At 36.9% G+C, this 27,869-nt stretch overlaps 4 protein-coding genes across 4 annotated transcripts; 1 reads left to right on the top strand and 3 right to left on the bottom strand.

Moving 5' to 3' along the window:
• Positions 1-3,798: 3,798 nt before the first annotated feature.
• Positions 3,799-5,265, bottom strand: col-50 (Nematode cuticle collagen N-terminal domain-containing protein). The gene is made up of 3 exons (NM_001393238.1): positions 5,232-5,265; positions 5,016-5,165; positions 3,799-4,968 (listed from the first exon to the last, which is right to left on the bottom strand). Exons 2-3 carry the CDS (start codon positions 5,160-5,162, stop codon positions 3,859-3,861), a joined length of 1,257 nt encoding a protein of 418 aa, NP_001379842.1. The 5' UTR covers positions 5,163-5,165; positions 5,232-5,265; the 3' UTR covers positions 3,799-3,858.
• A 1,294-nt stretch (positions 5,266-6,559) lies between these two features.
• On the top strand, positions 6,560-7,828 carry col-51 (Nematode cuticle collagen N-terminal domain-containing protein; the record flags this gene model as incomplete). Its single annotated transcript, NM_058794.4, has 1 exon — positions 6,560-7,828. The coding sequence occupies one exon, from the start codon at positions 6,560-6,562 to the stop codon at positions 7,826-7,828; it is 1,269 nt and encodes a 422-aa protein (NP_491195.2).
• Positions 7,829-8,116: 288 nt separating this feature from the next.
• On the bottom strand, positions 8,117-14,746 carry acd-5 (DEgenerin Like). Its single transcript, NM_058795.5, has 11 exons — positions 14,709-14,746; positions 14,372-14,459; positions 13,508-13,596; positions 12,733-12,887; positions 12,487-12,641; positions 11,756-11,843; positions 11,499-11,682; positions 10,283-10,818; positions 8,955-9,186; positions 8,525-8,848; positions 8,117-8,474 (listed from the first exon to the last, which is right to left on the bottom strand). The coding sequence occupies exons 1-11, from the start codon at positions 14,720-14,722 to the stop codon at positions 8,195-8,197; spliced, it is 2,145 nt and encodes a 714-aa protein (NP_491196.3). The 5' UTR covers positions 14,723-14,746; the 3' UTR covers positions 8,117-8,194.
• Positions 14,747-19,049: 4,303 nt separating this feature from the next.
• Positions 19,050-24,263, bottom strand: smp-2 (Sema domain-containing protein). The gene is made up of 11 exons (NM_058796.7): positions 24,125-24,263; positions 23,066-23,253; positions 22,896-23,016; positions 22,508-22,758; positions 22,039-22,142; positions 21,621-21,928; positions 21,025-21,302; positions 20,759-20,969; positions 20,529-20,633; positions 20,398-20,479; positions 19,050-19,888 (listed from the first exon to the last, which is right to left on the bottom strand). Exons 1-11 carry the CDS (start codon positions 24,222-24,224, stop codon positions 19,687-19,689), a joined length of 1,950 nt encoding a protein of 649 aa, NP_491197.3. The 5' UTR covers positions 24,225-24,263; the 3' UTR covers positions 19,050-19,686.
• Positions 24,264-27,869: the final 3,606 nt, after the last annotated feature.

Genomic DNA, 27,869 nt, shown 5'->3' on the forward strand with positions numbered 1-27,869 from the left:
AAATTTAAGACAAAAAATGGGCTGAATTCTCTTGAAAAAAAATTACAAAACATTTTTTTCTGTCGAAAAATTTTAAAAAATTTCAGTGAGTTTTTCAATAAATAAATGTATTCTCAAAAAAATCAATAAAACATCAGGAAAGTTAAAGATTACAGTACTCCTTATAGGCGCGCTCCTTAACAATAATGTTTCGTGTCAAGACCCAGTACCGTATTTTTGGCGCAACAATTGCAAAATATTGGTGATAATTAAGTTTTAATAGAAACTTCACTCAGTAAAACTATTTTTGGTTAAAAAAATCATTATTTTTTGTGGAAATATTTGATTTCTGAGGTTTGTGTATTGAGATCAATTGAACACGCGAGCCTGAATAAAACCCGAAAAAAATTATAGGAAATTGGATTCTTGATTGCTATTTGAGAGGTCATTAATCTCATTTCATTCTCAAAATTAAACGGGTATTTTAGAAAATGAGGAACAAGAAAAAAAAGGAAATCGATCGGCTCTTGCTTCATATTCTTGTGCAAAAAAATTTGAAAGAGAAAGGGGAAGCTAGAGAGAGAGAGAAAGAAGGAGAGAGAGGAAAACACTCGAAAAACAAAAAAGTGCCAAAAATTTATGAGCACCCAACCACCACCACAACCACTAGCAGGCAGAAGCTTTAGGAAAGAAAGAGTGAGAGTTAGAGAGAGTAAAGAGGCTCAGAGAAATTAGTGAAAGAGGAAAAAGAGGGTGTGTGGAGAGCGCGGCTCCTTCTTCTTCTTCTTCTTCTCCATCCACATGTATACTAGAGAGAGAAGGAGAGAAGAAGAGAGGTAGAGAAAGAAAGAGAGAGAGACGGACTCCCGATGGATAAAGGAGAGCTTGGGAAGAAGTAGAAGCGTTTTCATCAATGCAAAGTCAATAGAGGATGAGTGAGTGAGAGAGACAGAGGGAGGTGATATTGAGATACGCAGAGCAAGGTCAGAGGTGAAGCTCAGCAGGTAGAGCTTAGTTGCAAAGTGTGTGCCCCCTTAGCTATTGGGAGAATTATATATTCTGCGAGTTGAGATATTCAAAAATTTCAACTACGAAATTGTAGAGCACATTGTGCTAATTATTTTTGAAGTTGAAAATTGTTTCATTGCGTTGAAACTGACCTGCCAATCAAGTTTTAAAAAAATTCATTAAATAAGTGAAAAAATTCATTAAATTAATTTTTCTCATTATTCAAAAAAATTTAACATGGCCCTAAAATCCCAAATTTCTTGATGAGGAGGCCTCCAAAAAAATCTTTAAAAATTTTTTAATTAATGTCTTAAATTTTGAAAAAAGACTGAAAGTTTAAAATTAAAAAAAAAAAAAATTTTGAAATCGTCACAAACAAATTTTGAGCAATTTTGAAGAGGTCTCGCTACGAAATTTAATTTATTGAGAATATTTTTAGTCTATTGGAAATTAAGCAAATTAGTAAGCAAATTTGAAAAATCCCGACTGATTACATTTTGTTTCTTACATATGCAAGAACATTATTTTGAATTAAATACAATTTGAATTTCGCGCCTATTAAAAATGTATAAAAATATCTGCATAGAAGGCGACCTTACCTACTTTGTGCCTACATCTGTACCTACTCGCAAGTACCCTTGAAACTTTTTCATCAAAGCTGACTTATCACCAAAACCTACACCTTCTTTTAAAAGCTTTATCAACACCTGAGTGCACGCTAAAATCCAGAAAATAGGCGGTATACAGGTGCGTTTGCCAAGTACCTGAAATTTGAATTTTGGGTGAGAATTTTAAGATTTTTTCATGATGAAACGTGCAACTCACCCAAATTTATTTTTTCACCGGCCAACTCTTTTAATATTTATAAACCTTCACTTCTCACGGCATCAATCTACGGCTTTTTCAACAAGAAAATCCCATTGAAAATTCGTACTCAGAATGAACTCAAAAATTCTCCAAAAAAAATGCAGGTGTCAAGAAAGGAGCGACAACTAGTGGGGTAGGAGGGCTCTCTCGCGTGCTTCACGCCATTTTTTCGCTTTTCGGCCCTCCTTTTTTTCGGTCGGACGCGGTGGCGGTGAAGGTGCCAATTTGATCGACATAATTGCATTTTCGGTGATGCTCTCTCTCTTTTTTCTGACACACAATAGAGAGACCGGTGGGAGGATATGTGAATAAAAATGGAAATAAAGAACAGGAAGACGCTTGAAATTTAGGTTAATTGGGCTCACAATGAAGAGCTGGATAGATTTGAAGATTTTTAAATTAAATCGGAATCGTAGATATTCCGGCAAGTGAAAGATTGGTTAGGAATTTCGCCAGAGTTAAAATTAAAATTGATCCGGAATTTAGGAAATGGGGTTTTCCTTGATTTATTGTAAGGTCTCCGTGAGTTCAGTTACTTGGCACTACTAAAAAAGCGGTTTACAAAAAAATCAAAAATTCGTCATGGCAACGAATTCCTAGGCACAGAGGCAGGCCTAGGTTTTCCCGGAAGGTAGTTCAGTTCCCGTGTTTAAGGAACTCATTGAACGTCAGACAGATCGAATTTAGAACACGATTCAGAATAATCGAATTTGCTGATTTTTGGCACAGAGCATTAAGAAACTTGTCTACGACTTTCTGAAAAGTCCAGTAGTGTCTACATAAATTATTGACACTTCAATCCAAGAGGTAGCCAGACCCTGACGAAGGCGGACAGCGAACAGAAGGTGAGAAGGGATAAGTGGTACGGGTTCAAAACAGTACAGAATTATACCGAAAAAGATGTAAGCTGGAATAAATAAGGGAAATATGTAGAGTATTTAGGGACATTTAGCTGAAGTCGGCATATGGACGTCGGTGAAATCATGAACATTCATATAGTTTCATACTGTTATAGAACATTTTGATCTACACACAATAAATGCGAAAATTGAAACGCAGATATTGAATCTTAAGAGTTTTAGGTCAAAAATTCCCGCATTTGTTGTAGGCCAAGCCGTTGTGGGGCATCGAGACACTACGTGAAGATCAGTCGTCGCAAATTTTGGCGGCAGGCCTCTTCCAAGCCAAAGTTAAAATAAAATGCCACAGCGGGCCTGAAATTGATTACGAATCGCCATTACAATGCAGGCACAGGTTGCCATATTCGCTAGAAGATGATTTGCAGGAATTTCCTGCAAATATCCACTAACAAAGGAACCTACAAACTCAAAATACATTCTTTATTCATAATGATGCGTCGTCACGTTTACGCGTCAAAACCATCCTTCTTCTTCTTCTCCTCCTTCTTTTTTGTATATGTAACTCTCATTGCAAATTCAGTGCGCGGCGCCCGTTTTCTTCCCCCCGTCCCGCTTTTTTTGTCATCCTTCTACGCCTTTTCCGCACGGAATGACTTGCCCGTACCAACAGCAAGAAAAAAACAAGGAGATGGAGAAGACGCGCAGACCCTTCCCGCCCGGCTTCTTCATTGTCAATGCGGCTCACACGACGACTAGAGGGACGAAACATACACAGAGACGGGGGAGGACCCCCACAATACTAATGGAGTTAGGCACAAAAAAAGAAGAGATGTATTTCTCAAGAAAGAAGAAAACGACGAAGAAGGAGTTTTTTTTTCAGAAAATGAAACTATTTTAGTTCGGAAATTTCAAAAAGTGATTTCCAGAAACCTTCCAGGAAACGCCTGCCACTACCTTTACACATCCATTATCGACTAATTGCTAGAGAAGCAGAAGCATGCAACATTAGTGCTGCACTCTAATGAATTGGCCAACAACCAAATAGAGCAAGCCCTTGAGAAAACAAAAAATATATATTGGGGAAGAAAATTATTTATTTTCTATATATATAAAGAGGGACAATCAAATAATAGTCGGGACCTCTTTACGAACGAACGATGCGAAGTACACGGCGAACCTTCTTGCGGCGGTATCCTCCGGTTGGGGAGCCACCAGCGGCTGGAGCTGGTGGTGGGGCGGCTGCTGGAGCTGGAGCCGGTTCAGGGGCGGCAGCAGCGGCTGGAGCAGGTGGTGGTGCGGCTGCACCGGCAGCAGCTCCTCCTTGGTAACCTCCGGCTGGGGCAGCAGCAGCGGCTGGAGCTGGAGCCGGTTGAGGGGCGGCAGCAGCGGCTGGAGCTGCTTCAGGGGCAGCACCGGCACCTCCATCGTATCCTCCAGCAGGGGCTGCTGCAGCTGCATCTCCTCCTTCAGGATAAGCTCCGGCTCCCAAGGTTCTTGGTGGGCATGGACAATAGGCAGCATCTGGTCCTGGAGCTCCATCGGTTCCTGGTGCTCCAGCTGGTCCGTCTGGTCCAGCTTCTCCATCTTTTCCTGGTGGTCCTGGTGGTCCTGGTGTTCCGGCTGGTGATGGTTGAGCATACGCGTCCTCTCCTGCTGGTCCGGCTGGCCCAGGTGGTCCTGCTGGTCCTGGAGGTCCAGGTTGGTTGGTGCTGGTAGTTCCACCGGCTCCTGGCTGTCCGTCTGGTCCTGGAGCTCCAGGCTGTCCATCTGGTCCTGGTGGTCCTGCTGGACCAGCAGGTCCTGGTTCAGCATATCCAGCTCCTTCTCCGTCAGGTCCTGCGGCTCCAGCTGGTCCCGCTGGTCCAGCATTTCCATCTGGTCCTGGTGGTCCTGGTGGTCCGGCTGGGCATGTGATGCAGTTGCCTGCGGCTCCAGCGTAGGTGTCAGCAGAACCAGCCTCTCCAGCAGCTCCATCTTGTCCGGCCTCTCCCGGCTCACCATCAGCTCCGGCTTCTCCTGGAGGTCCTGGTGGTCCTGCCGGGCATCCGGATGCTTGAGCAGCACACTGGCAACCGCCTCCTCCACCAGCTCCTTCAGCGTAGCCTTCTTTTGCTGGAGTAGCAGCAGCAGCGGCGTCTCCTCCGGCATATTGTCTCTTGACACGTCCGAACAATCCTTCGAAGGCAAGTCTTTCAGTTGGTGATTCGACGCGACGAGCAACCATCATTTGAGACCAAGCATCGTTGGCTTTGTGCTGCAAACACTTTTTTACCTACATATCAAAAGCTCTCCCTGGCAAACCTTAAAAGCACTCATATCATCGACAAAGTCAGTCTCAAAGGATTGCAAATCACCAATGATCGACACCATCGACACAATTGAACCAGCTACAAGGATTGCCGCGACCGCGGTTCCAGCCGACAACGCGTAGTACGTGCCGCTCGACATTGTCTGAAACTGGTTATTTTAATATACACTGGAACCGCTAGAGATTTCTAATTTTTAATGAATACGAACCTCTTTTGAAAGTTGAGAACTAGAGACGGTCGAGTTTGAATCAAGTGCCGATTCATCGTCACTTCCGCTTTTTATACGAATTCAATTTATCTCCTCATATAACTTTTACCGCTGGAAAAACATCCGATAACGGTTCTTGAACACAATAACAAATATACAGAGTGAGTGTGCTAATAGAGAGACGCAGAACGTTTCGGAGATGGTAAACGCAACCAGTTTCTTTTCACAGATGCCATCGCAAAACATCTGTGTTTTTTGTTGTTTTTGACTGCTGACATGGAAGAAATGCCACTTTCACTAATCAGGAACTATTGAATAATGTATAATTAAAATGCTTACAATCATAAACATTTGATTAAGAGAACAATGATGAGAGGGGTATAAAAGGAAGGAAAAGTTTCAGAGACACATCACATTCAGCCACCACAGCTGATAACGACGTCTATTAAGGTAAGAATTTTATTTGCTTTATAAATTTTTTGTAGGAAAGTTCCAAGAAAACTATTATATTTTAACATTTTACATATTTCATGCCTTTTAATTTTGTAACCAAACTAAAGACAATAAAAAACATGCCGAAGTTGAGTGAGGTAGTCGATGCACCATGTCCATTATCAAACTTTGACGGCTTTTATCTCGGTTAATTTCGAAGATATTAAAATTTGTTCAACTACAAAACTTTCGGAAAATGGTTAATAAACATTTTGTCAGTAGACAATTTTTGTGAAAACCTTAAACAACCAGGATATCGATGCACCATGTGCCTCCATTAACTTTTTCAGCGTATATCTCGACTCATTTGAAAGATATAAAAATTTCAACAACGAAACTAAGAAAAAAAAATTCATAAACAATTTGTCAATTGATAACTTTGTGATAAAAATTAAAACAGCCGATACATTAACTGTCCAAGTTGAGTGGGATCGTCGGTGCACCATGTCACTCAACTTTGACAGCTTATATCTCGGCTTATTTCAAAGATATTCAAAATTTTTTTAACTATAAAATTGTGCTGAAGAGGATTTAAACATTATGCCAGTTGAGAGTTTTTTGATAAAAACTAAGACAGTCGAGATATGAGCTATAAAAGTTGTATGGGGTTTTCTCATCGATGCACCATGTGTCCTCATGAACTCTGACAGCGTATATCTCGATTCATTTTAAAGATATCGAAATGTTTTTACTAAAAAATTGTAGAAAATAAATATTTAAACATTTTGATAGTTGACAATTTTTGACAAAACCTAAAATAACTGAAATATAAACTGCCAAAATTAAAAAAAAAATGTATGCATTTTTCTGTTTTTTCTAACAAATTTATTTTTCAGATGTCGTCGAGCGCTTCATTCTACGCGCTCACCGGGGTTACCGGAGTCGCAGCAGTCATCGTCGCCGGTGTCGTCTTCTCTTATCTCTCGATCCTTGGAGACATCAACCAATTTGAATCAGACTTTTCCAGTGATATGTCTGTATTCAAAACTAAGGCGAATGATGCTTGGTCTCAGATGATGGCTTCCAGAAGAATCGAATCTCCATCAGAGAAAGTTGCCTTCGAAGGACTTTTCCGTGCTAAGAGACAATACGCAACTGCTGCTGGAGGTGGAGGTGGATATGCTGCTGGAGGCGGAGGAGGCGGTGGAGGCGGCGGAGGCGGAGGAGGATGCCATTGTGCTGCTCAAGCATCCGGATGCCCAGCCGGACCACCAGGACCCCCAGGAGAGGCCGGAACTGATGGAGAACCAGGTCAAGCTGGACAAGATGGACAACCTGGTCAAGCTGGACAAGCCGATTCTGGAAGTTCTGGACAAGCTTGCATCACTTGCCCAGCCGGGCCACCAGGACCACCAGGACCAGATGGAAATGCTGGACCAGCTGGAGCACCAGGAGTACCAGGACCTGATGGAGATGCCGGATCACCACCACCACCAGGACCACCAGGACCACCAGGACCACCAGGAAACGACGGACAGCCAGGAGCACCAGGACAGGATGGTCAACCAGGAGCACCAGGAACCAATACAGTCAACTCACCAGGAGGACCAGGTCCAGCTGGACCACCGGGACCACCAGGACCACCAGGACAAGATGGATCCGGCGGAGCTGCTCAACCAGGACCTCCAGGACCACCAGGACCACCAGGAAACGATGGACAACCAGGAGGTCCAGGACAACCAGGAGGACCAGGACAAGACGGAGGACCAGGAACCGATGCTGCCTATTGCCCATGCCCACCACGTACTCCAGCAGGAGGAGGTGGAGGTGGTGACTTCCCAGCCGGAGGTGGAGGTGGAGGTTATTCTACAGGAGGTGGAGGAGGAAGAGCAGATTCTGGAGGAGCTGCTGGAGGAGCCGGAGGAGCCGGAGGGTACTCTGGAGGCGGCGGAGGCGGAGGTGGAGGCGCCGCAGCTGGCGGAGGATACAATGCCGGAGGCGGAGGCGGAGGAGCTCCACAAGCTGCTCCAGCTCCACAAGCAGCTCCAGCTCCTGCAGCCCCTGCTGGAGGTGGATACAACGCCGGAGGTGGTGGAGGAGCCGGTGGCGGCGGAGGATACGCCGGAGGTGCCGGTGCTGGAAGCTACAGACGTCGATTCCAGTAATCCCATTTGTGTTATGACGAAAGTTATAAGAAAATCATATGAAAATAAACGATTCATTAGAAAACAATTTGTATTTTTCACTTTGTACCGCAGCTAGAGTTTCACAGCTTTACAGATCTAGCCTATATTTTATATTTTTTGGTATTCGGTATTCCGTACTTCTATGTACGGAAGACTTTTCTACGTTAGAGATACGATGTGAAGTATAAAATGGAAACCTGAAAATCTTAGTAGCATAAGAACAGGTATTAAGAGAGTGTTTGCCACAAACCCAAAAAAACATACAACACATTAAAAACGTTTTCATTAGAAAACAGATACCGGTATCTACATACACATATGTATATTTAATTCTCATCTCTCTACTTATGCTTCATGTATCACAGCTGGCGCTGTTTCTGATCTACTCCGCCGACTTCGAAACATTGATGCAGCCCTTCCACGTGTTATTTGATCCTTGATATCTTTCAGATCAAACGGCAAAATTGTTGGCTGTTTGTAGTCTTTGTGCTCCTTGAGCGCAGAGTTTTGTCTTGTAACTGATGCTAGTCTCCGCTCGATGTCTGGCTCGTTTTCCCATGCGAGTTTACAAACGTTCAACTGTTCCGATGTTACTCTGTGCATTGATAATCCTTTAATCTTTTCTCTGAAATTCGTAAAAACATTATTTTATCCTAATTTAACTAGCTATCCCACCTCAAATGACTCATATCTTTTCCAGATTTTCGATGCCTAAACAACTTGAATCCAGTGACAACATCTTCCAGCTCTTTCTCATGCATTTCCTCATTTTTCTTCTTCGAATACATATAATCTCTTCGCTTTCTCGAAAATCCGATCCATCCGATCTTTGATAAAAATAGGAAGAGTTCGATAATAGTAAACACGGACATTCCCATGAACATTCCCATATTACCACCGATATCGGAGAGCAGTTCGGTGAGTGACATTCCACGCTTTTGAATGTATTCTGTGTAGGACATGTCACGGAAGAAGACGTTCACAACTTGGAAGTTTAATCTGAAATTCGAAAAAGTTGGTGAGCAAATTAGTAGAAAGACTGATATTCTGTTTCTGTGGATTCAACATTTGATTCCATGAATATTTTTCCTTTTAAAATGCTCACTTCATATGCGGAATCGTCCAAGTCTCTTGCTTTCCTTGCTTCGTCAACCACATCAGTGCACCTCTAGACAATCCTTTTCCATATGAATTAAATGAATGATACACTTGACTTTTACACTCAACTTTACATTCTTCACAAGTTGGCATCTCAATGTTAAAGCTCTGATTCACTACTTTCTTCATCTTGGTGTCCATGCAGATGAATGTCTCGTAGGGAGTACAGTCGTTGAATCCTGAAATGAAAATTATTTAGGTGTCGGGTTTTTGTGATGCCTTAAAAATTGTGCATATGTATGCCAAACACATTAGCAATTTGTTTAATTTTTCCAATTTTCCATTAAAGCCGATTAATACAAAATTCCCTTTTTTTCTTACCATTGTGACTGTTTTTTTTTTCAAAAAATTATATAGAAATATAGAAAAACCAGCCGCTGACCGCGCCTCTGGCGCGGCCATCGACTGGGAGAGTTTTGACTCTTTGAAGTGAATTTTTCGAATTTATTTTATCAAAAAAACATTGGCGCAATTATGTCCCGAAAGATCTCATCACGATGGGTCCCATAGCGATGGTTTTCAAGAACTATATAGAATTTTTCATTCACGAAACTTTTTTTTTCTCGAAACTTTCCAGATGATTCTAGAACATTCCGGAATTTTCCAGAAAATTTCAGAAGGTTCTAAAACATTCCAGAAGGTTCTTGAACTGTCCAGAAAGATCTGAAATCAATTTTTCCCAAACTACAGTAATCCTACAGTATTCCTACAGTACCTCTACAGTAATACTACAGTACCCCGACCATATCCCACCACTAACCTAAAACCATTATCCCTTCAAAAGACGAAAAGTCAATTTTTCCCAAACTACAGTAATCCTACAGTAACCCTACAGTACCTCTACAGTAATACTACAGTACCCTGACCATATCCCACCACTAACCTAAAACCATTATCCCTCCATAAGCCATAACTTTGCACACTACAAAGACTACATAGACTACAAACTATGGACAGACGGACAGTATTTTTTTATATATAAGTAATGATGTTTTTTACTGTCTGAAAAATTATCAGCTTTAATTAAAAAATTTTAAAGTTGCTCAAAAACTGGCTTTGAGAAACTTTTCAAAACTTTTAATCAAAACAAAATTTATTTTCAAAAAGTGCAAATATTTGTCTATATTTCTAAATTTAAAAATCTCAAAAAAAAAACTTCGACACAACAACAAAAAATGTTGTAAATCTTGCCAATACATTCAAAATTAGAAAGTAAAGCATGGTATTTAATTTATAGCAATCTTAGTTTTTCTAGAATAAAAGAAATAAACTAACTATTCAAATGATTGTATATAGAAGGGGAACATCCACACAAATTTTGAAAGTATTGAGCCTTGCACATCGTCGAGCACATTGCAGAAGTGTACGGAAAACTGTAGTCATATCCACGTGGCCAACTATCCGAGCAATTTCCCCACGCATTTGATGACAAAAGGATATATTTCGAACTTGATAGTGCCGAGTATACAACACTATCCGGTGAAACAGCAATTCCCTCTGATGCTAGAAATGGTATCTCTTCTGACGAATGTATATAGAACCTGAATCCATTTTCAAATGCACTAGAAAATACTGGTGTCACTCCATCAGTTTCAGAGTCGAATTGTTCTTCTAGGTGAGAATCTAGAATTATTTGCAGGCCTGCAGCGATTCCTGGTTCTGTTTGCATTTTCATCCACGATTTATCGCTTCCTTGTAAGTTTAAAGTGAAGCATTTTCCAAGGTCAGAAAATATTGGAGTAGCGTATTTACAACAATCAAAGCGACGACCACCGAAGGAGCACATTTTGAACATATCTCCACAGGAGAAGCTGCAATTTTTCAAAATATATTTCATGGTATGTATGTACTTTTTCTATTTAAGTTAGTTATATTTAGTTGAAATGTTCTCATTCAATTTAAAAAAAATTTGCAACTTTGTATTTTAAAAATTGTATAAAAATTCTTAAGTTACCTAAATTAATCATAGATTTTAATAGAAACTGTAGAAATTTGACCCAAATATTTATATTTTCTAAACAGAAAAACATTACAATGTGTCATTCATAGTATTAAAAAAAATTACGCGGTTTAGAAATATACGATTATCTAAAAAACTAAATTGGATTTTCATGACAGTTATATTTTTAACAAACAGAGCAGTATTTTTTAATTGTAACCAAGAAGCTGTACCGGAATATTCTCGTTTTTCGTTGCAAAAAATATTTTATTATGTGTCACTTATTGTAATTTGAAAATTTTACGCGGTTTAGATATGCTCGATTATTTTTAAAAAAAGTAAGCTAGGTTTTGATACCAGTTATATTTTTTAACAAAAAGAACAGTGTTTTTTGATGATTGTAACCTAAATATATCGAATCTATATCGGAGTATTTTCGTTTTTTGTGAGATAAAAAAATAATTTATTAATTTCTAAATTTTTTTAAAAATTGGCGATAAAAAGAATAAACTTTCCCCAAGAAGTAGAAAAAAAGTTGAGGAAATGCCTTACCCTGCATCCATGAAGAAATTGTCAGCAGTGAAGTTAGGATGAGATGAGACATAATGCTTAAAAACATTATCACCAGAATGTAATGATGCAGCATCAGCTCTTCCATATAAAGTCATTGCATCACTATTAAACATCATTAAATAGTCCAATAAATCATCGGATAGATCTTTTGTACTGTTGAGTGCTGAAGAAATAATCATTGATCACTTTGCAGGTGAGTTTATTTGTTTCATGTGGAGAGGGTTTATTTAACCTACCTTCGACAGTAGTTCGTTTTATCGGGTTGAAACTGCATACGGTGACACGCGGAAACTGCATTCCTCCTTCACTGAGCAGAAATGATACCTGCGGGAATAAGAGATCTTTGATATTCGAGAAAATTTATTTAGAAACTGGAAAATTGGTAGATAGGTACATCTTCATGCCTAGCTAGAGTAAGCCTCCAGTTTTCTGAACTTTTGAAATCTATTGATGTTGAAAAATAATAACCTTCATAAAAGATCAAGGAGACCCTTTTTTGCAAAAATTTTTTTGATTCCTTTTTTTTTCAAATTAAAATATAAATTTGCGTTGAATTGGTTTTAAAAGTTCCAAACAAAATTATGAAAACCAGCTACAGTAACCCCGGTTCAAAGACTCATACCTATTTTTTTTGTCGAAGAAAAAATGTACATATTACTGCTGTTGTGGGGCAATTGTTTGTTGCAAAATACGGTTCCCGGTCTCAACACGAATAATAATTTCCAGCGAAAAGAAGTGTGCGCCTTTAAAGAGTACGGCACTTTTACACTCCCGGATTAAAAAAAATCGATACTTTATTGATTCGTCTCTTAAAATATTTTTCCGAAAGCAATACGTTTAAAAAAATGTTTAAAAAATTAGAAAATTAGATGTCGCATTTTTTTCAATTTTCAAATAAAAAATTCCATTTATTTTGTTTTAAAAGGTTTTCAAATAAATTTCTCATTGGAAAAAAGGTAAAACTCACTTGAGATACTGTAGGTTTAGAAATGTACATACTAATAAGAGAAGTGACTTGTGTCAGCAACATAATCATTGAAGATATCCATATAAACACCCAAAACACACATGACCATCCTTTACCATTGTATATCCGTTTAGGACCATGTAGTGTTGTTGTGTCTGCAAATTTTGCCATAGGTTGTGCAATTTAAAATTTTGCGAACGCCAACAGCATTATATAAACTTTCCTCAAACGAAAACCAAACCTTACTTGAAAAATGTTCAGATTCTCGAGTAATCGATGAGACTCCTTCTGTATTTTTGATCTTCCTTAAATGAGCAACAGGTACATCCACAATCAATTGTGAAGCTCGTTTTGAAAATGGTTTCAGCTCTGAGAGGAATGATCCTTTGCTCGCAGATGGTCTGAAAATATAGTTTAGGTGGATGCTCTAGTTGTACTGTGAATCCTATGGTACGTTGTTTATGTAGGCAAAAAAAATGGATGCCTGCCTGCCTGCCTAGAGGGCGACCAACGCTTTCAATTTACCAATAACTAAATGCATTTAACTTTCTATATATTTTTTTAATGAAATAAACTACAAAATACAGTAGGCAGACGCGTAGGCGCTTAGGCGTCACTTTAACTACGACCACAATTTTAATGCATCTTAGTGCAAGAATTGCCAAAGGCCAAATTTTATTCAAAAATCTAAAACTGTTTTCTAAATATAGAGATTTCAGTTTAAAATACAGTACCCATTAGATTTTTTAATTTTTTTTAAATTTCAAAGCAATATTGAGCCTTGGATTACTCTGATTTTGAAGACCCTGGAATGCCTGCCTACTCGCCTACCTCCCTGTTTATGGTAAGTTGGAATTTTCAAAATTTTAGTGTTTAAAGAAACATGTTTTAATTGAAATTTTTGTTTTTGAACCTGCAAAATTATCAAGTTTAAAACGTGTCACAAAAAATTCACTAAAATATTCGCTGCGAGACCCAAAATATAGATCATGCGCCTTTAAAATTACTGTAACCAATTTACTTGATATTCGGCATATCCCCAACAGTCGAACATGATGAAGACGGCGAATTTGACATATCATCATCATAACTACCAGATTGAAAGTGTACCTGTAAAAACATTTCTTTAGGTTCTTGTGAACTCTAATCAGCAATTTCAATTATCACCAAGTTCTTATGTTTATTACTTTTTATTCTGATAATTGTTCAAGTCAACTGTACAATTGGTTTTGCATGTGACTGGAAGTTATTGAATAATTACGTAAATAATACAAAAATGGAGTTCCGCGAAAAAGTTAAAAATAGTGAAATAGTTTTTATGGGCAATACGGTAGCAATTTGAATTATCAATTTTGTGCTGGAAGACTAGAAAACTAGAAATTAAAAATAGAACCGGAAATTTAACTTCAATTATTTAAAGGGTATTGTAATTTTGAAACTTGCGTGTAAAATGCAATGTATAATATTTTTAGTGTAAAAAGAATAAACTTTTTTTAAAAATTAGAAATTCCGAATGTTTTTCTTGGAAAAATCGATAAATCGAAACATAAAAATATCGATTTTTCGAAAAAAAAACATTTAATTTAAAATTCAAAATTTAGAAATTTCAAAATATTTCAAACTGCGGAATTTTCATCGATTTTTCAGTTTTTTTTCACGATTAATCAATTTTTTCTGTTTTTAATGTTAAATTTAATATCTTCAAAAAATCGAATTCCACTACAACAAAAGTTTGAAACTACAGTACTCTTTGAAGTCGCACACTTTCTTACATTTAACAAAAAATTGTCGTACCAAGACCGAGCACCATACTTTTTGCGCAAAACCAGCAACATTCCGAAACTACAGTACCCTTGATTTAAAGGATTATGGGAAAAACACTCACCGTTTCTTTTTTATTTCGATTTTCGACGGGATTCTCCTGATCCGCAAACCGTCCCATCGGTCCGTCGTTATACAAAAGTGAGAGGTTTCTGAACGGTGTGAATAATAGGTTTTTCGAAGAAAAAGAAAAGTGCGCGGAGTGCTCAATTGTTTAAACTCTCTAACGAATTATCGCGGCTTCTCATTCTACTGCTGCTGCTGCTTCTACTCCAGCTGCTGATGCTTTTCACACAGTTTGCTCACCGGATTTGGAGAAAGGGAGCCGGCGAGAAGAGGAGCACGATACCCCAATACTCGCGGAACGGGAAATATTTTGGAACAACTCTCTTTTGACTCACCTTACGCGTCGCATCCTGGAACAACTCCACTTTCAAACCTGCAAAAAAATTCGATTTTTCTGTTGATTTCTAAAAATAAGAGGAAGGTAAAGCTAGGTATATATATATATTTATATATATTTATAACCTGCAAAATACAGTATGTGCCTGCCTGCAGCCTAATATCTGCATTCTGAGGTGAACTTTAGTTGCAGATCTTTCATGTAGGCGTTGAAAAGTCTTCCAAACTGCGAGCCGTGCCTGGAGCGCGGAACCCAAAAAATGCCGGGCACACTTTACAAATACTATGAAGAATTAAAGTAAGGAGGTAGGCGTGAGGCGCGGCCGGTGTTAAATAGGCGTCAGGTTCTCCAATGGAAAGGTTTGATTTATCCTTTAAATTATTTCAATCAACTATTTTGTTTCAGCAAAAAACATGGAAAAGATTTCACTTTGGAGCTAGGTACAAGACAGGTAGACATTTTTCTGCTTACCTGGTACCTAATTTTAAACAAATTTTCAATCAAATTTTACAGTAATTTGGGTCCTCCTTTTTTTGGTTGCTGGAGAAAAAGAGGAGGAGCTTAAATGCTCCAAAAAAGAGCAAGCGAGTGGCCGAATTTTTTCACGGCCACAAACCAGAATTCCGAGTCAATTTTTTATCACATCGGAATCAAGGATCCCTAATGCATTAACTGTGTTGAAGTAAAAAAAGGAATTATTGTTTCAAATTTTTTGCCAAATAAACAGTTCCATCACTTGTGCTTTCATTTTTTGATTTTTTTTTTGCTATAAGAGCCTTAAAGTCATCGTCTTCATAAATAGTCACAAGGATTAGTTGAAAAAAGTTTTTTTTTTCATTTCAGTACTAGCAAATAAGATAAAAACTCATGGCCTAGTTTTTTATTTTTCTAGGCCATGTCGCAAATGCCGCTCTACAATTAATTTTCCATGTGCGCGAAAACTGGTGAAAAGTACAGTAATCGTGGCGGGACCCAAAAAAACTTTGCGCGAGCGTACAGTAATCGTGGCGAGACCCAGAAATATATATGGAAAAACACGGTAATCGTTGCAAGACCCGGAAATAGTCCCATGCCACTTTAAGGTGAACACATTATAAGCATTTCCGTCCCCAAAACGTCACTTTTCTTGCCAATTAAAACTTTATCAATAGCTAGCAATTGCCAATCAATATTATTACAGGTTTCAATCGAAATATTTCAGAGGATTAAAAAATGATCAAAACAAGTAGATCTACAAGTAAATACTAAAGTTTATAGTGATACTTTTATAGAATGCTCTTTGAAGCATTCAATTATTTTTAGAGTTAATTGAAAATGAGCATGTTATAAAATATATTGTAGAGCTTGATGACTCAAGCTCGATCAACTAAAAAATCTGAATCTGAGTTGGTACCTAATTGTTGACGTTGTTACATTTTTGAAAAAGGGAGCACAAAACAAAAGAGGTGAGAAAATGGGAGTGATGTAGTCGGAAAATGATAACAATTTGAATTGAAAGAGGAAACGAGGCGACAGAATGGACACACTTTATCAGGCAGAGACGCTCTGTTTTCAAGACAATAAATTACAACCATGCCTCCTTCTGTACTAATTATGAGAATTTATACTTTTTTTGAGCCAAGATCTTGGTGTGGCTTTGATTTTCCAACAATTCATTTAAATTACAGATCTGAAGGTGCGTCCGTACTTAAAACAAACTTTTAATTTTATTTGCAGATTCCTCGTTTTTACAGGATGAGAAAACCTATTTTTATCATTGTCAGCGATTACCTTCATTTTTGAAATTTTTACTTTTTAAGAGTAAATAATGAAATCATAAAGTTACAGAATATCAATCAAAAAACGTTTGTTCAAGTGAAAAAAAGTACAAAGAAGATTAAAAAAAAATAGCACAACTCACGGCAAATGGTTTATCATTATAATCACTGAAAAAAGATAATGGTAAAAAGTTCTGCTTCTCATTTTCTTCAAGAATCATCTGAAAATATTATAAGGGAAACCTCTAAGGTTTGACTGATATGTTGATCATTATTATGAGTTATTATTTTAGGTGAATGGTTAGAGTCATAATTTTAGGTGAATGGTTAGAGTCATATTTTTAGGTGAATGGTTAGAGTCATATTTTTAGGTGTATGGTTAGAGTCATATTTTTAGGTGAATGGTTAGAGTCATATTTTTAGGTGAATGGTTAGAGTCATATTTTTAGGTGAATGGTTAGAGTCATATTTTTAGGTGAATGGTTAGAGTCATATTTTTAGGTGAATGGTTAGAGTCATATTTTTAGGTGTATGGTTAGAGTCATATTTTTAGGTGTATGGTTAGAGTCATATTTTTAGGTGTATGGTTAGAGTCATATTTTTAGGTGTATGGTTAGAGTCATATTTTTAGGTGAATGGTTAGAGTCATATTTTTAGGTGAATGGTTAGAGTCATATTTTTAGGTGAATGGTTAGAGTCATATTTTTAGGTGAATGGTTAGAGTCATATTTTTAGGTGAATGGTTAGAGTCATATTTTTAGGTGAATGGTTAGAGTCATATTTTTAGGTGAATGGTTAGAGTCATATTTTTAGGTGAATGGTTAGAGTCATATTTTTAGGTGAATGGTTAGAGTCATATTTTTAGGTGTATGGTTAGAGTCATATTTTTAGGTGTATGGTTAGAGTCATATTTTTAGGTGTATGGTTAGAGTCATATTTTTAGGTGAATGGTTAGAGTCATATTTTTAGGTGAATGGTTAGAGTCATATTTTTAGGTGAATGGTTAGAGTCATATTTTTAGGTGAATGGTTAGAGTCATATTTTTAGGTGAATGGTTAGAGTCATATTTTTAGGTGAATGGTTAGAGTCATATTTTTAGGTGAATGGTTAGAGTCATATTTTTAGGTGAATGGTTAGAGTCATATTTTTAGGTGAATGGTTAGAGTCATATTTTTAGGTGAATGGTTAGAGTCATATTTTTAGGTGAATGGTTAGAGTCATATTTTTAGGTGAATGGTTAGAGTCATATTTTTAGGTGAATGGTTAGAGTCATATTTTTAGGTGAATGGTTAGAGTCATATTTTTAGGTGAATGGTTAGAGTCATATTTTTAGGTGAATGGTTAGAGTCATATTTTTAGGTGAATGGTTAGAGTCATATTTTTAGGTGTATGGTTAGAGTCATATTTTTAGGTGTATGGTTAGAGTCATATTTTTAGGTGTATGGTTAGAGTCATATTTTTAGGTGTATGGTTAGAGTCATATTTTTAGGTGAATGGTTAGAGTCATATTTTTAGGTGAATGGTTAGAGTCATATTTTTAGGTGAATGGTTAGAGTCATATTTTTAGGTGAATGGTTAGAGTCATATTTTTAGGTGAATGGTTAGAGTCATATTTTTAGGTGAATGGTTAGAGTCATATTTTTAGGTGAATGGTTAGAGTCATATTTTTAGGTGTATGGTTAGAGTCATATTTTTAGGTGAATGGTTAGAGTCATATTTTTAGGTGAATGGTTAGAGTCATATTTTTAGGTGAATGGTTAGAGTCATATTTTTAGGTGTATGGTTAGAGTCATATTTTTAGGTGAATGGTTAGAGTCATATTTTTAGGTGAATGGTTAGAGTCATTATTTTAGGTGTATGGTTAGAGTCATATTTTTAGGTGAATGGTTAGAGTCATATTTTTAGGTGAATGGTTAGAGTCATATTTTTAGGTGAATGGTTAGAGTCATATTTTTAGGTGAATGGTTAGAGTCATATTTTTAGGTGTATGGTTAGAGTCATAATTTTAGGTGAATGGTTAGAGTCATATTTTTAGGTGAATGGTTAGAGTCATATTTTTAGGTGTATGGTTAGAGTCATATTTTTAGGTGTATGGTTAGAGTCATATTTTTAGGTGTATGGTTAGAGTCATATTTTTAGGTGAATGGTTAGAGTCATATTTTTAGGTGAATGGTTAGAGTCATATTTTTAGGTGAATGGTTAGAGTCATTATTTTAGGTGAATGGTAGAGTCAAGTTTGAAAAATACCTTTAAAAAATAGAACGAACCTTTTTCTACATGTCAAATTTTTATTCAAAAAAACTGGATTTTATATTGAAATAAGCTGTTTACCAAATATTTTACTTTTCGTCGAATGTTTTTCAATGTTTGTGTTGTAAATTTTTTTTAATTAAAGATCGAAAAAAATGTGAGTTTTGAAGAAAATTTTTTTTGAAACTGTTTTCAAATGTTCAAATGTTTGAATCGTACTGTCAGTCCACGATTTCGAGAAGCTATTGTGTAGTAGTTCATCTCCTCCTCAGTCAGAAACTTTCATGGATTTCTGAACATCTAAAACTTTTTTGCAAAACCATTACCTTGAATCGAAAAAAAAACAATTCATTTGCTATTTTGAAAACACATGGCAATGACAAGAGAAAAGCAGAAAAATAAATTAATTTTACAAGACAAATAGAAATATCTGACGAATGAATTGGTTCTAGAAGTTTGAAACCCGAATATTTTGAAAATTGAATTTATTTAGGATACCCGTGAGCTTTGGAACTGGAAAGGAAGCTATTGTGTAACTAAAATGTATGTTTGTGGGTTTTTTTGAATGGGGCTATGATTTTTTGGAGTACGCTCGAAATTTTGAAACATGGGCTCCTGGAAATTTACGCTTCAAACTTTGAGATTATTCAAAACTCAAATGTTTTGAATTTTTAATAATAACTATTGGTTCTAGGCGCATGCCAATTTTCACTTGGTGTCAGGCTGTCATATTACGGTTTCATCTACAAAAAATGTGATAATTTTTCTCCCAAACTATGTGACGTCAGTGTTTTCTCAACCATGCAAAATCAGTTGAAAACTCTGCCTCTAAATTCCCGCGATTCTCGTAGATCTAGGTAGATCAAGCCGGTATGGGACAGTCTGACACCATGTGACGTTTCAAAAACTTTTAGGGACACCGGAGTGTCGTTCCCCTCAGTAAAACCTCATCCACACGTTAAATCACAATCAGCAATAGGTACGAATAGAGGAATGCATTGAAACCGAGTTGAAACGATTTGCAGATGAAAGAGTCGATGAGAACATTTCGTCTGCAATTGATGACGTGGTGAAAGCGTCGATTGGGAGGCGTGCTGAAGACGAGGTAGTGATTGGTCGAGTCATTGATGATGACGAACGAGATGATGAAGATGCCTTGTCACCAATATGCCTGTAAATTTAATTTATGAATTTTGGTGAAGAAACTGGACTTGAAAATTATTGTTTTAGGTTTTAAAAACCGTCATTAATCTCTGGTTTTTAGGTATTTTGAAAGTACATTCCAAAAATGTGCGCAAATGATGATAATCTAATCTTATACATATTTTACCAACTTTTCTGTGTCACAGCTGTTGTAATTTATCTGTTTTAGTTTACCATCTTTCATTGTTTATTTTCAATTTCATATTATTTTTTGATAGTTTGGTACATTAAAAGCTGATAGGTAACCAAAACTGAAATTTCTTTTGGTTACAATTTATCCGTGATGCTTGGGATGTTAGAGCCTTAACTCAATTCTTTTTATTTTCAAAAATCAAAACCTTTCGAAATCCAAAGAAAAACTTGCTCACAGTAGATACTGCTTTGAAGTGTCGTGATTGGTGGTCAGTCGAGGAGACTCTTTTCTGTGTTAGTAAGGGTTAGTAATGCATGCAAATTGACTATCGGAAAGTTAGATACCTGCTGAAATAGAAATAACAGTAGTGGAAGATTGAACCTGTTAGAACACCGACAGCGAACACCAATATGTACTTCCAAAATTCTGGAATATCAAGAAATTTTAGGTGGAATTGTAATTTTGTTTTGCAAACCTGATCCTCCTGTAAGAACGATCTCTTTCTGGATGACTTCAGTGGCACAGGGCTTTTTCTGTTTTTCTGTTTCACATAGACAAACTGGAATTTTGGCTGATTCTTCTGAAAAAAAAAAGTTTCTTAACGAACTGTTTTGTTTTACTATAATAGTTTTTAGAGAATCACGGGGAAGATCATGCCGTATTTACAAATTAAACTTGAAGAGTACATCTTTTTCAATAACCTACTATTTTTCAGGGGCGCAATCATCACTGGCTTATGATTCTCGAAGCTGACAACATCACACGTTCCACTGTCTTGACTTGCAGATTTTCGTTGATCTGTCCGAATATCAATACAATCTACACCATCAGCCCATGCACAATGTGGATCTCCGTGCGCTAGGCATTCGGCGCAGTTGGAAGCTAAGTGACACGTGGCTGTTGGGACTTTCAGGACCTATATTTCATTTGTTTTATTTCCGATTTAAAAAATAGGCGAATTGAAAACTCACACTTTGCTCTGTGATCACAATCAATTCTTCTAGATTATTCTTTGAATATAGACTCATATCAACAATCTTTGAATTCGTTGGAAGTACCTTCAATGTCACCGCGTGTCTTCCAGTTTTGTCAGTGGACGGCACAACAATTTTCAAAATATTTCCTAGGTTTGTTGCTACGTATAAAATGTCATATGCTCGATTGCTGAGGTCTCGAGTGTCTTCCTGAGCAAGAACATGCACAAATCGATCTTTTCCGTGGAATATGTAGATTGGGTTGGCAGAGATTTCTGAAAAATACTTTTGTATTATGATTTTTCAGAATACGTGAATTTTCCGCCAAAAGTATTTCTGAAAAAGTGTGAGTTTCCCGCAAAACATTTTTTGAGGAAAATTTGAACTTCCGGCCAAAACTTTCTCTAATATACTTCCAATACAGTGTAAAAGCGTGGGCGTAACTTTTGTCTTGAGTGTGTGAGTTTCAGATCAATCAAAAGGTGTTTTGCAAGGGAGGGGCTAAACGCTGATTGGTGGTAAGTTCTTAGTTCGGCGAGTCTGCGAGTTGGGAATTCAACTGATTAAATTGTACTCTCCATAAAAAAACATACTTTGCTTTATCAGTGGTTTCAATCTTATCCTGCTCAGCTCTTCAATATCATTAGCTCTAGAGCAAGTGTCGGGTGTTGACTCCTTATATCCACTCGCAAAACTGCCCGATATCACTTTTTTACTATATTTACAAATTGCAGAAGCTCCGATTCCTGCCAGCTGAGAACGAAAGGCTCCATAAAAAGAGGTCGGTGATTCAGCGACTCCGGCAAACTGATTAAAGTAGAATGTATCCGTATCAGTTTCTTCAATGGAACATTCGATTCGTGCTTTCTCATAAGAACTCCATTCTTTGTTATATGAAAGTCTGTAAATCAAAGTGTCAGCTTTTTGGAAGGCAGATGCCTCATTTGATTAGTGACTGGTGAAAGTGATAAGGGGAGGAATAGAAAAGAAATGGATAAATTGATGATATACCTGCCACCGGGATCATCTTCACAAACACGTCCGACCCGCGCAACTTTATGCAGACCGCAGCCTTCTGTTTCCATTGGTGATTCGGAGAAGAAGAAGAGTACCTCCTGAAATTTCCGACTTTCATGCCTGCCTGCCTGACACCTAATTTTTTTCCATTTTAGCGTGAGCTCTGGTATTTGGTGTTCACAGAGTTCTACATAAATTTATTGGTCGCCTTGAAGATAGATAGAAATGTTTTTGCCTAGTATTTCAATTTTTTAAATCATTTACACTAAAATTTAGGCAGAAATCAGCGGCTATTAATTATATTTCAATTTTAAAAATAGTTGGATTACTGGAAAAAAACATTTTTCAGTAATAATTACAAGGTTGGCAGGCCTGATTTTTGCGTAATGTTTGGTGGTGTATTCTCAATGAAAATTTACAAATTTCAGTTAATAAAAACGTTAATTACTTCCACTCCACGAACCTTTTTCACTTTATGCATTGACAAGAAGTTTGCCTGCTCGAAAGAGCTCAAACCACGTGGAGTACGCAATATTACGTCGTTCTCAATGCCCTTCCACATTTTGATAACATTCCGCCGAACAAGTAATGGTTCAGATGACGATAGCTCCGCCACGTTTACTGTAATAATGTTTTCATTGGATCGAATGAATGGAGCAGTAGAATCCGCATCGATTGGAGACATTCCCACCGCCGAGATGAGGCGCTGCGGTTCTGAAAATTTGAAAATTTGAAAAAAATTGTTTCTATAAATTAAATCTTTTAAGTTAGGCAAAATTCTAGGAAGGATTGAGAAAGTCTGGACCAGGCAGACCAGGCCTTGTAGGCATGCAATATTGTGCTCAACTTACTTGCATTCCCTTTCCTAAACTCTGCACATGTTGGTTGTAATGCATGTGTTCCACATAAAATGAGCGTATCATTTGTTAGTTCAAAATATGTTCGAATAAAGTTTTCACAAGACGCGGGAGTCTGAATTTTGACTTTTTGAAAATTAAGCTCTTTATCAATGTAGACTTACTTGACTTATCGCGGCACAATTCGTCCTGGCTTCATCGCTTGATGTCCATTCATATCTTGCAATTTCCAGCATTGAACTAATCGAGATGTTATAGACATGGTTTCTACCACCAAGAAGTACATATTCCCCGGGCAATTTGTGAAGAATCACCAGTTTCTCATTGGCTCCGTAGGATAGAGCACGGGATACTGAAAGTTGTATATTTTTTTAGAATTTATCTGTGTTGTGCTTATATGTAGATATTAAAAATGTTTGTACAAATTCTACACAGCTCTAGGTAGCCGAGAAATACGCGTTTGAAAAAAAATGTGTACTTTAACTGTAGTTCATCTCATTTTATCTCTGTTTAATTACAAAAAGAAGTGAACACTATAAAGAAAACTGGTTTTGGATTGGAAATCTGTGTCAAATGGAGTAATCTGATATAAAATAGGATAGTGTGACAGTTGTAAAAGTCTTTTAAAAAAACCTCTGGCAATAACAATGCCTTGACATTTTTTATTGGTTTTTCAGGTACAATCAAAAATTCCAAAAAAAAAACAGCTTTGATTTTAAAGTTTTGTAAGTGTTTATGAGGCTTGAAAATACATTTTGAATATAAACAAAAATCAAAAAAATTATTTTAAAATTTTGGATTTTGGAATATTTTTAATCGAAGAGCAGCAGATGTTTTAAATACAAAAAATTGTATTTATTTTTTTGAAACTTACAAAGTAATACATAGATCAAAAATTGATCAAAAAATACTTTATTGAATTTTTAACATAATTTTGCAATTTTAATTTTTCTTTCTCCCTTTTTACCATTTTCTCCTGCGAAATGAAAATCAAAACATAACGATCAAAAGTAAGGTGACCGAAGTTTATTAACAAGTGACGAAAACTGTTTACATTGTGTTAACATGGAAATGATAAACTTTGCCGATAAAGATAACATACGTTTGATTGAATTTCGAATTTGTTAGGTTCAACTAATATATTTTGAAAAGTAGGCATTTTGAGGAGTAGCAAAAATTTTAGAAAATTGCGATGAATTAAAGACAAAAATAGATAAACTTACAATGGGAAACATCAACCCTAGACACATTGGTGTCCGGATTGAAAAACGACGCGGAGCCCAGTGGTGCCAGTAGAAAAATAAATATTCTAAGATGGACCATTTGAAACAATTCAGCTCATCTTTTTGTCAGTGATGACACCTGTAAAAAGAGAAGCGTAAAGAGACACCTGATTAGTGGCAAATACAAGAGGGGGGAGGGGGGGTGTATAAGGAGATAATTTATCATGAATCCGATTCGGACAATGATAGATTCGACAGATTTGGTAGAGAGGCAAAAATTCAGAGATTGTGGTGGTGGGATGCATAGTGAGGTAGAGATGGATCGGAGGTGGAGTCGCAGAGAAATTAGAGAGAGATAGAGACTTGGCAGGTAGCCAACAATGATAGCCACGAGGTGTGAACTCATCATGGAGAAAAGTGTCACATTTCGGAATTGGGAACAAACAACAACTTTGAGGTCGGGAGGGTAAACAGAGGAAAAGCATGGAGGCATGATGTTCCTCTAGCTGGGAACGGGGTACTGTGGAGGAGTGAATTGTCCTATGTGCCTGCCTACTGCTTATCTCCCGCATTTTCGCGAATTCAGAAGTAGTTGAGAATTGAGATTTCTGCTTTTAATGACTGCAATTGTAGCTATATTTTAAAAGTGTAATACTCCATTGTAATTGTAAAATATTCACTATGTAGAAACATTTTGATCGACAGAGCATCTTTTAGAGTGGTTACCTCAACAATTTATTTACATTATTCAATGTCAAGAATAATGTTTTTTTGTCACTTCAAAACTTTTGAGAATATTTAGGCGTAGGTAGTCTCGTTATAAGCTCTTACTCAACTTCCTAACCTTCCCAAAAGGTTCTTTGCGTTCACATTACAAATAGTTCATAAGTATTTTTTAAACTATGGAAAATGTCAAAAAGGTAGGAAGAAGACAGAAACTTTCTCTGATTACGGTTTTACACACCTTAACTTTTAAGGTTTATATTCTAGATAGGCTTTTTTTTTGTATTGAAAGTAATGCTTTATTAACTTGGAAACGATCAAAATTATTGCAATCAGAGTTGAGCTAAAATGAGAGAATGAGAAAAGTACAGTACTCTCGTGATGTGGCTGGTTCAAACGGAACGTACAAAGTTTTTAAAAAGTCACGAGAACAAATTGCTGAGTGCTTGATAACTAAACAAAAAGGAAATGACAACATTTTGGCAAATTTTAATGGGCTAAATGTGCAGTCGTCAGTCACTTTGTGCAAAACGAATGAGAGAAAGAGTTTGATGTTTCGTCGCGCTGGGAAAAGGAAAAAGATAAGCGGAAAAAAGTGCTGATAGCGGGAGCTTTATCAATTACCTCAATTTGAGACAGCGAGGCACACATGAAATTGAGACTAACTGGAGTTCTCCTCCCTGGATATAACGCCAAGATGGAAAAAAACGATAAAATCTCGAGAGAGAAAAAACCATTAATTTCGACACTACGGCGACGAAGAGGAAGAAGACGCTCAAGTGTTTATCGAGGGAATCCATCACAACCGCATCTTGTTGCAGAACACTCGTTTTGTTGAAAAATTTAATTGGGAACCAGAACAAAGTTTTGGTAGTTAAATAGTTGTTATGGGCTTGATAAAGATCTTTGCTAATTGAAATTAAAGTTGGGGGCTTCAGGTAGATCAAAGTTGCGCGTAAAGTCTCATGTATTGGAGAGGGCGGACAAGCGGAAGAAAGCTGAACATTTTTGTATAAGGACTTCAAATTTGAATTAAAAATCGCAAGTCGGCAAATCGGCAAACCGGCAATTTGCCGATGTGCCGAATTTGTCGAACGGCAATTGCCGCCTACCCCTGGTGGACACTTTAAAATTACAATTTTTAATTGCCTTGAGGATGACCCACAAGTAAATTTATTGTTTTAATCAAAGTTAGTCAAAACAATAAAAAGGTCGGGACCCTCACGAGTCCGACAAAGAGAGGATAAAAATAGACCGGCATTGGGAGAAGAAAGGGAAAAAAGAAAGATGGCATATTGGGAAATTAGAGATCATAGAATTAATTATAGCCGAAAAACAAAATTATTCAAAACCATGTTATGGAGGAATCAATAACTTTAACAAATTCACGGGGAGAAAGGAAATGGGGAGTTTTATGTAAAATAGCATTTCAGACGGGGACAGTTCAGGTGAAAAAATCAGTAATTTTTGGTTTTGTACATATAATAATCATAGGCCTTCTTTTGGACTCGGTAATTCTGATCAGATCGTTTAGATTTGGGAAGTAAGAGGTGCCGCTTATGAATTTATAAAGAAGTAGAAGCTTTGCCTTAAGCCTTCGATGATGAATCGAGTAGATATTAAGAATTAGAAGACGGTTTTCATAAGAATTAACTATTGAGAACTTAGAAAAACAATTTCTTGTTTCTTTTTTAGTTGATTTCCAGAAACTCATTCAACATCCTAAAGTTTCTGCGAAATTGAAAAAAAACTAATTGAAACCCAACACACTTGGAATAGGGTGTGGTTGTGGTGGTTGAAGGAATCAATCAGAATGAGTTATTTAATGATTCGTCGCTGGTCAAAGTGAAGACAGGAAAAGGGTTCACCCACAAGTAAGGTGTGATGCTTCTGTTTTCGGTTGGAGAACATAAATCAATGGGTAGTGGGTCACGTATCCGGTGATGACAGAGAGAATAGGAAACATCTGTATTCGGGTAATTTGAGATTTTAATTTGCAAATGGTAAGATTTTCTACCATAAATAAAATTGAAAATTTATTGTGGCGTTACACTTTCTAATTGTACATAAGTTATCACATTTCTATAGATCTGCGTAACTGAGCATATCAAAAATATCAAACAATAATTTTTAAAAAGTAAAATTCTAATCAACTAAAAGCAAATCTCGAAACAAAACGGAAACTTTCAATCCATAAGCCACCTTCTAAACGAGAAATCCAAGAATTTTCTCACATGTCACGCAACATTAATAGACATGCAACAGTGCGTTTCACTAGGTCCGATTTCTCCTTTTCTCTTTTGTAGAAATGATATTGAGTGAAAGGGCGTTTAGCTGAAAAATTGAATAGTTTTATGAGGCAAATCAAGGTAATTCCGACCTAATATATTTTTATTTTAAACATTTAAAAAATATTAAATTTTAGGCGTGAAGTTTTCAGCCTTGAATTTGGAGATTGAAGAAAATCCGCAAGTCAGTGTGAGAGTCTGTAGGGAAGTAAAACAAGTGATGGATTGCATAAGATGCGAATTTGTAGATTATTTGTCATGTTCCACATTTACGGATTTTATTAAAGATTTGCTGCGATTAGACACATTTTTGTGGAACGGAAGTAAAGGGGGCAAAGTAAAGGAAAATAGATAGAGAACAATTCCAAATTTCAGCGGTCAAGTTTGTCTTGAAATTGGTTTTTCTATATTTTTCAGTACCAATTACCATCCAAAAAGGGAATTGGAAAACGATGAAGAACCGGCGCCGCGGCGGGAATGCGAAAATCAGTGAACTGAATGGAGGGGGCATATAGAATAGTATTGTTTTCTCGCAACCAGCGGATTATCTCGCAAACATTTAACACACGGAGCTCCAGGTGTATTGAATTACGGTAGTACACATTTCAATGGAAATTAAAAACTATTTGAATCTGAATCTAGCTTCATGTTTGAACAAGAGTTCATTGCTTGACGCGGAGAACAAAAAGTTTTGCGAAAGTTCAATAAAATGGTAGCCTGCCTGCCTGCCTGGG

The sequence above is a fragment of the Caenorhabditis elegans genome, chromosome I, assembly GCF_000002985.6.
Source record: "Caenorhabditis elegans chromosome I".
NCBI classification, from domain to species: Eukaryota; Metazoa; Nematoda; class Chromadorea; order Rhabditida; family Rhabditidae; genus Caenorhabditis; species Caenorhabditis elegans.